At 59.5% G+C, this 8,807-nt stretch overlaps 1 protein-coding gene across 2 annotated transcripts; it reads left to right on the top strand.

Annotated features, from left to right (window-relative positions):
* The first annotated feature begins 1,136 nt into the window (after positions 1-1,136).
* Positions 1,137-6,681, top strand: PLP1 (proteolipid protein 1). Of its 2 annotated transcripts, none has more exons than XM_042876828.1 (7): positions 1,137-1,256; positions 2,549-2,735; positions 3,153-3,309; positions 4,114-4,282; positions 4,541-4,614; positions 4,698-4,763; positions 5,085-6,681. In XM_042876828.1, the coding sequence occupies exons 1-7, from the start codon at positions 1,253-1,255 to the stop codon at positions 5,154-5,156; spliced, it is 729 nt and encodes a 242-aa protein (XP_042732762.1). In that variant the 5' UTR covers positions 1,137-1,252; the 3' UTR covers positions 5,157-6,681. The 2 variants fall into 2 exon arrangements, with proteins under 2 accessions (XP_042732762.1, XP_042732761.1); XM_042876827.1 differs by having other exon boundaries at positions 3,153-3,414.
* The last annotated feature ends 2,126 nt before the right edge of the window (positions 6,682-8,807 follow it).

Genomic DNA, 8,807 nt, shown 5'->3' with positions numbered 1-8,807 from the left:
GCAGCTCTGGAGCAGCCCTGCAGCACGGGCAGCCCCAGGGGTGGGGGAACGCAGGAGGGAGATGCTAACGAGCAGTAACCAATTACTCAGATTTTTGAAGGCATTTGGTGCAGAAATCGCAGCCCCGCTTCGTTGCTCACATTATCCTGGACGGCATAAAGCTGATGCTTCCCCCCGGGGTGTTGAAATAAAATGCAAGATCTTGAATTTCTGCAGAAAGAGAAAGAAGGGCTCATCATTTTTTCGCCTAACATCATTTTTCCCTCTGGTGCCTGGCTCCATCCAGGCAATGCAGTCCCTTATCAGTGAGCATCAGCAGCCCTGCAGATCTGGTTTCTGCAGAGCACTGGGGGCACTGTGTGATGCCCTGGGGACCCCCAGCCCAGCAGTGTTCCCAGCCCCAGGGACAGCCAGGCCCTGCCACAGCACAGCCTGGCACAAAGCGGGGCATTGAGGGACACAGCAGGGCTTTGTCTGCCCGCTGAGAAGGGCCCTGTTGCCCTCTGCAGGCATCCCCACCCCTGTGCTGACCCCCCCACCAAGGGGGGGACCTATGGGAGGTGGGCATCCAAGGAGCTGACCCCCCTCTGCGTCCCCATCCCTGGATGTGCCCCCATCCCTTGAGGACCCCATGGAGGACTCCCCCTGCAGACTGTGCCCATTGGAGCTCTGTCTCCTGTCCCACGTAGAGCCCGAAAGGATGGGGACGGTGAGAGAAGAACTGCTGTAAAAACAGGGAGAGCAGAATTCCCATCAGAACACCCACTCTGGAGCACCCGAGGCTGAACACAGAGGTCTGGCACTTAGGGGACAAGGAGGTGACAGAGGGGCAGCACTGCATCCCATCGATCCCACGTTGCCACAACACACACCTACAGGCACACACACCCCAGCCAGGACTGGGGGTGCCCAGCCCACTGCAGAGTGGTTGTCCTGTGACCCCCAGCCCCTTTATCCCTTCTACAAAAGCGTTCCCCCCCCCCCCCCCCCCCCCCCCCAACCCCTAAATTTTAATTTTGCCCCCCCCCGAGCCAGCGGGCAGCCAAGGGGTGCATCTGGGGAGGGGGGGCTAGGGCGGGGAGGGACGGGGGCTTGTCCCTTTAAGGGGGGTGGCTGTCACTCAGAGAGCCCTTTTCTTTGCTGGCGAGTGGGACAGGCACCCAGAGGGGACAATACAGGGTGAGGGACAGCCAGGGGAGGCGAGGGCTGCAGACAGAGCCAAGCGCACGGGGAGCTGAGCGAGTCGGGTGCCATGGGTGAGTATGGGGACATGGGACAGCTGTCACAGCTGTGGGGGGACAGTCCTGGAGCAGAGAGCCCAAAACTTTTCCCTGGCACTGGCAGGCTATGCAGGTGAAGTTCCCATGGGTGGCAGGGGAGGAAGCAGGGATAGAGTTTTCCTTTCCCATGCGGCTTCCTGTCCTGATTCCGCCTCCTGGGATGGACTCCATCTGTCCAGGAGGGTGGAGGGGAACGAGCTCAACCCAGGGCTGCAGGGAGAGCGGGGCGCTGAGACCTGTCACAGCTTGTGCCACTTGTGTGCCTGCAGCTTCACGCCTCAGTTTCCCCATCCATACAATGACGGCGTCCTGCTGGGTTGCTCTGATGGGGGGCTCATGGCTGCCACCTTCCTCCTGCCTGCAGCTTTGTGCAACAAGGCCCAGGATTGTGCTGCACAAAGGCTCATTTTTTCTCTCCCCTCTTCCCCTCCTGCACTTTCCTATCTCTTTCCCAAAGCTGAAGGGCACGCCAGACCCTGCTGCATCCCGGTTCCCCCGCTACCCCTGGGATCAGGGCCATCCACCAGCTGTGGGCACCTGCCCCCATGTTCCCAGCTGGGAGAAAAGAAATACTAAAAACCTCAATTTTGGTTGGTGCCAGCATCATGCTGCAAAGTGTGCAGCCATCCATCCGTGTGGGACCTGTAGGGATCGGGGTGCATTGCTGGGAGGGGGAGGCATAAGGACCCCTCCCCAGCCCCGTCGTGTCCAAGGCAAACAGGCGGGGGGGTCCCTGCGCTCCCCCACAGCGCTGCCTTTGTTCCCTGTTTGCTCTTTGGACAATCCCCCATTGTCCTCTGTGCCACCACGCGCCCTTGCTCTGCACGGGGAGGGGGGAACGTTGCTGGCTGGGACCCCAAGGCTGCCTTGTGCTTACAGGGAGGAAAGAGATGGGCGCTGCGGGGTCCGTGGGGGGAGCGTGGGTTTGGGACTGCTTCCAGCACTCTGAGCGCTTAAGGAACTCAGCGCACAACAGCCGGGGAGGGGGGGAGCTGTGCCCGCTCTCTGCACCCCAACCCCAGCCCAGGTTCCATAAGCACAGCACGATGGCAGCCCAAATAGAAAACCCCCAGCACTGTGGCAGCGGGGAGCCCATTAGCAGCTTGTTGGTTTGCTCCCACTGGCATCACGCTGCATCGCCCCGCATCTCCATCTCACTCGGCTGCCGGTTTCCCACCACGCCACATTGCTGCTCTTTTAGCGCCACGACAAATTGTTTCAGCATTTTTCCCTTTATCACCCTAAAATCCCCTCTTTCCGCCCCGCAGGTCTGTTGGAGTGCTGTGCCCGCTGCCTCATCGGGGCACCCTTTGCCTCGCTGGTTGCCACTGGGCTCTGCTTCTTTGGAGTTGCGCTGTTCTGTGGCTGTGGGCACGAAGCCCTCACTGGCACTGAGCAGCTCATTGAGACCTACTTCTCCAAAAACTACCAGGACTACGAGTATCTCATTGATGTGTAAGTAACAGCGTGGGGCTCCTCGCGTCTCCATTGTGCACGGTGTGCCGCTGTCACCTGGCCCTGCTGCCACCCGCTGGGATCAACGGAGGCCATGCTCAGCCCTGGGCAGCCTCACACGGGCGCTGTGACTCCGTGGCAGCTGCTCCTTTCCTTTTCACCCTGTTCTTATCTGACCCACGCCAGGTGCCGTGGGGTGCACAGGACAGCCGCACCAGGTAGGTATGGGGGCAGGAGGAGGCCCTGCTTGGCAAGGCGCTGCCCCTTTCATCAGCTCCACTTGGGGAAGCAGCTTTGTCCCCCCAGGAGGTGACACCCCATTCCAGCTCCCCCAGGGCTGTGTTGGGCTCGGGGAGGGTAAGTGGGGCTGTGTGCCACAGCACCGCCTGAGCATCCCCACCGCTCCTCTCCCCATAGCATCCACACCTTTCAGTACGTCATCTATGGCACAGCTTCCTTCTTCTTCCTCTACGGAGCCCTGCTGCTGGCCGAAGGCTTCTACACCACCGGCGCCGTCCGGCAAATCTTCGGGGACTACCGGACCACCATCTGCGGCAAGGGCCTCAGCGCAACGGTAACTGGGGGCCCGAAAGGGAGGGGAGCGCGAGGCCCCCAGCGAGCTCACTCTTTGCAGCGGGTGTGTCAGTGTTTGGGAAAGTGGCTAGGACATCCTGACAAGGTGATCTTAACCGGGGTTCGGCACCCCATCGCGCGCCTGCAGCGGGTTTGGCGTTGGCTGAAGGGCAGGAAACGGCGGCCGCCCGGGGGTCGGGGCGTACCGAGGGGAAGCGCAGCCCAGCAGCCCTCCCCGAGGCCAAGCGTGTCCCCAAAGCTGCCAGTATGGCCGTGGCATTTGCCAGCAAACAAATTGCTCTGTGCTTAAGAGAGCCGTGAGCATCTCTGCGAGGGCAGTGTGTGCTGTCCCTGTTGCTGTCCTGAGTGGTGCCCAAGGACTGGTGCCCAAGTTCTGGGAATGGCCTCGGGGAGCAGAGGGGAACGGCTGCGGTTCCCTTTGGGTTCGGTTGGGGTGGCACCGTGGAGGGAGGGCAGCAGAGTGGGTTGCTCAGCTCAGGGGTTTTGCGGCTGCTCTCCCGCAGAGGTCAAACCCCGCTGGCTGAGGAAATCACCCGGTATGGGAAGCGGCACCACTGTGCCACAGCCAGTCGGTCCCACATATGTGTGGTTGGCCCCAGTGCCACCCAGCTGGGGCTGGTGGTCCGTCGGGTGTGTGGGGCTGTGTTGGGCACAGTGGGCGGTGCATCCCAGCCCTTCACCTGCCCCGTGCCCAGCCCGCCTGGGGACCCTCGCGCTCCCCTGTCCCCATTCCCAGCCATGCTGTAACCCTCTTTGTGCCCTCGCCTTGTGCTGCCCCTTGCAGTTTGTGGGCATTACCTACGTCCTGACCATCGTCTGGCTCCTGGTCTTCGCCTGCTCCGCCGTGCCCGTCTACATCTACTTTAACACTTGGACCACCTGCCAGTCCATCGCCAACCCCACCAAGACCACTGCCAGCATCGGCACACTGTGCGCGGATGCCAGGATGTACGGTGAGCACTGCATTTCCATGGGGGGTTACAGCAGCCAGGAGGGGTCTGGGCTGGAGAGGGGATGGAGAGAGTCTGGGGGGACATGGCTGGGCCAGAAGCACCAGCACGACACAGGCAGTGCAGGATAGACCTGTCCTCCCTCTTTGCCTTCCTCCTGGTGATGGTCCCCAGCCCAGCATAGAAAGCACATCCCACAACCCAGCATCGCTGCGGGGCTGAGCAATGGGATCGTTGGCTCACCCTGATCTGTGTCCCCAGGTGTCCTGCCCTGGAATGCATTTCCTGGGAAAGTGTGTGGCTCTAACCTGCTCTCTATCTGCAAGACCAGCGAGGTGAGCCCCTTGCAGTGCTCTCTGGAGCCCCCATGGGGCTGAGCAGAAACCTTTGGGAGCTCAACCCCCATCTTCCCTTGCAGTTCCAAATGACTTTCCACCTCTTCATCGCGGCCTTTGTGGGGGCTGCCGCCACGCTGGTCTCACTGGTGAGTCGCTGCTCCCGCTGCCCTGCCGTCCTCCTCCACCTGGCAAGGAGATGGGGGCAGAGGACAATGGAGGTGGTGGGCAGAGAAGTGACAGAGCCCGAGCTTGTTTCGTTTTCTGACAATAAGGAGGTGGTGGGGGAGGCGGCCACTGGAGGGGATCTGGAGGGGCTTTAGGAGACCGCCGAGGGCCAGTCCCACATCGGCACTGCAGTGTCCTGCTTTGGCCACGGGGCTTTCTGCTGGCCAGGTGCTGGGATGAAGGGTGCTGGAGCACCGTCGTCCTCCTCCTCCTCCCCTGGCTCATTCTCTTCCTGCCCGCAGCTCACCTTCATGATCGCCGCCACTTACAACTTCGCCGTCCTCAAGCTGATGGGCCGGGGCACCAAGTTCTAGCCGGCGAGGTGGAGCCCAGCCAGACACGCACCCTCCTTTCCTCTAACCCCGAGGCTTTAACACTGCAGCCACCCGACACCAGGTCTCCTGCCTTAACGCTGCCTTCGCCGCTGACTCCCCTCCTCTTCCTCCCTCGCATCCATCGTGCTGAGCGTGACCAGGAAGAGCTTCCCACCAATGGACGCCTCTTCATGCACTTTTCTCTCTGTGCTCATCCATAACCGGTTCGCTCTAGGGCCAAAACCAGCAAGAGAAGAGGAGGGACTCACTCCGGTGTCCCAACGTTGCCTATAGGGATGAGCAAAAGCCTTCGTGCTCCTGGGAGGCAGAAATCCATGTGTAGGTTGCTCCAGGAGTAGCGTGAAGGAGGCTCCCTAGAGAGAAAAGGAAGTTGGCCGGGTCCCAGTCCCATTGCTGGAGCCTCTCCTGGAGCTGACTGCCGGCACCTCTCCTGGAGGGAGGATGAGAAGGATTTTTTTCTTTTCCCCTAGTAAAGAAAGGTGAATTTACCCCAAAGCGCCTGCTGCAGACAAGGCAAAGGGAGTTTAGGGCAAGGATCTTCCCATTGCGGAGAAGAGAGCGCTGACCCCGATGCTGATTAAGCCCGTGTCCCTAACCCAGCTGCCCCTATTAAAGCCTGGAGGAGTTTGGTGTCTGTGTGCAAAGGGCACCCTTGGCTTCAGGCTCCAGCACCGCAGTGCCGGGTGACGGGACCGCCTGTGCTGTGCTACAGAGCAGAGCTGGAGCAGCACCTTTGTAGCACAGGATAACCCACAGACAGCCCATCTGCTCCAAACTCAGCCGTTCCTTCACGATGGTGCTCTTCTCTCGGGGTGACATTTGCTTCTGTAACGTTTGCTATGCCTGCAGCCTCCGTTTTCGTCCCACGTTCGCCCTCCCCACCAACAGGTGCCCCGCTCTTCTCCCCCCTCCCCGCCTCGTGCTAACGCTTTGTGTTTATTTATTGGAGAAACTACTTTTAATGGCAGACCATCGCTCCATCCTGCACGGATATTTTGTTTTATTGTCGTTTTGTTTTTTAATTTAATGTCTGTATTACGATGATTCTTTCGGCTGGGGGCAGGGATGACGGGTCGGTCTGCTGAGCAGAGCGTTCCGAGGATCCTTGCTGCTCAGCACTGAGCTCAGCCACGCTACCAACGCACACGGGCTGGGGAGGGGGAGATGGGGAGAAACCAGGCAAGATCTGGGGGGTCCATTTCACATCACCGCCATCGCTCTTGGCAGGGTTTGCTGGTGGGTTTTTGGTATCGATTTAACAACAAATAACCGGGTCCTCCTTCCCACCCTTGCCCCCAGGCCCCAAACACACACACACACACACACACACACATGCACGCACACAGAGAGTTAATCGACTGAAAGTGTTTCCTTCACCTCTGATCTAGAAGTTCAACTCGTTAACAAGCAATAAAAAGGAGCAGGTTTTTAGAAGACTTATCTTACAAGATGTATTTTATAAAGATTAAAGGAAATACATTAAAATTAAGAACATTCAGAATGAGATCTTTGTCTGGCTGTTGCTTTGTCGTGCTGCTCCCCCTCTTCCCCATGCCCCAACAAGGGAAGGGCAGCATTGCCCAGCCCAGCCGTCTCCCTTGGACTCCATCCCTCCTCGTCCCCACCCAGCAGGAGGGCTCACGGACCCAGCCTTTGTTTGCAGCTGGACAGTCCCTATTTCTCCTCCAGATCCCAGAGTGAAGCAGGATGACCCCATTTGGGCACGTGGGCAGATTTGGCTGGGCCGGAGTCCCACAACCTTGTGCTCTGAAGGCAGTTGGTGGGATGCTTGCTGCCAACCCACGGGGTGAAGGCACAGGGTTGGTGGCACAGGGAGGTGACTCTGTGGGGTCTTTCATTCCCCACTCATCCATAACCAGCCCAAACCTCCCTCCCCTTCTCGCCCCCAGCCCCCTCCGGGCAGCACTGATGCTTCCCCCTAACTCAGCTGGGGGTTGCTCAGCTGCTCCCCCAGCTCAGCAGTGGGGCTGCTTGTTGCATCAATGGGGCCCTTTGTTCCCCACGTTCCCAGATGCCACCAACCTCCTCCCCCCACGCTGAAAGGGCCCCTGTGTGTGGGTGCCATCGGCCATCAGGCAAGAGCGAGATGGGAACAAAACAGCATCTCTGTCCATTGAAAGTGAGCAGTGCCCCCCCCCGGGGGGGGGAGTGAGGGTTGGTGACAGTGCGTGAAAGAGGCCAAGGCATGGATCTGAGGGCTGAAGGACATGCGTGGCCTCTTCTGTGTGCTGCTGCCCCAGTACATGGTGACAGGGGATCTGCTCTCACTTCCCTGGACACCCTGAGTTCCCTGGGATGGCTGAGAACAGCCAGGGAACAAACCTTGCCCTGTAGCAAATCTCACTTCTGCAAACAAGAGCTGGCTGCAAACAATTTCCCCTTGTTTCAGCAAGCAGCTGAAACGAGGCTGCAGTTTGCTTCCACCAAGGCTGCAGCAGAGCAAGAAGCCCTGGAGCAGATTCCAAGGCTGCTCCTCGCTGCTCACCTCCTCTGCAGGCGTGAAGCAAATCCCAGCCCTGCACCCACCGAACACAGAGCCAGCAGCTCCATGCCGTGAGAGAGCAAAGATGAACCAGGTCCTCCCCCGTGTGAGGACAGGAGAAGGAGAGGGAGCACTGCACCCAGGGATGCTCGTGTCGGGACGATCCGGGGGGTCCCCAGCCCCTCTCGGGGTCACCTCCGAGAGCAGAGCCCCGGAGCCCGGTTCTGAGGATGCCGGCTCCCATCCGCAGCCCTCCGGCTCCTCCTGGTGGCCTCGCAACGCTTTTCGGTTCGAGTGCGACGGGCTGATCCGGTGAGCAGCTAGCTGGAGGTGCTGCGGCCCATCTGCCTTCCCAGAAGGTCTCACCTGCAGCCTCTCGGGCGCCCAGCTGCTCTCAGTCTGGTTTTGCACACCATCTGGCTCTGCTAGCAAGATATCCGGGACCTAAGAAGCAATAGCATGCAGAAAGGAGCGACAGTAGCACGAGCAGATGCTGTGCTTGGCTGCCCACAAAGCTGGAGACCTGCGTTAAATGCGGCCACGTGCTCCCCAAGGACCCCCTGAAGCCATTGGGGAGGAGCTGCTTCACCAGCCCTGCATTTTTCGGCCCTCCCTTTTTACCCATCTTCTGGCACCGGCAGGAACACACAGCCCCTCAGGACAGCACATTCCCAACGACCTCACAGCTGCTCACAAAGAGCCACAGAGCCCTCTGCTGCTGCTCACAACACTCAGATCCTTACCAGGACTTCCGAGGACTTGAAAAACTGATAAGCAAGAAGACACGAGAGGTCAAAACGAAACAAAACAATAAGTGAAAGGTTCTGTCAACAGCAACAGTAGGCAAGGGCTCTGCAAACACAAGGAAAGCATCACAGAACGAGTGCCCACCCGGCAGGGCAGCAGGAGGAACAGCCCCATCTGCCCCCTTGTTTCAGCATCCTATGGAAGTCGTGCCAGGCTGCAGCCCCCTGCAGCCCGAGGGGCTGCATCCAACAGCACAGGAAGAAGGGGAAGGAAAGCAGGGCTTGCTGCTGAGAGCCCAGGCTGACAATTAAAACGTAGCGACAAGAGGAAGCGGTGTGAAATGTTTCCACTCCAGAAGTGTTTTCTGATGTACTTCTGAA

This window comes from Lagopus leucura, unplaced genomic scaffold, assembly GCF_019238085.1.
Source record: "Lagopus leucura isolate 7727_CA_CO unplaced genomic scaffold, USGS_WTPT01 Super-Scaffold_100016, whole genome shotgun sequence".
Lineage (NCBI taxonomy): Eukaryota > Metazoa > Chordata > Aves > Galliformes > Phasianidae > Lagopus > Lagopus leucura.
Note: the sequence above shows the minus strand (reverse complement) of the source record. Positions and strands in the feature narration are given on the sequence as shown.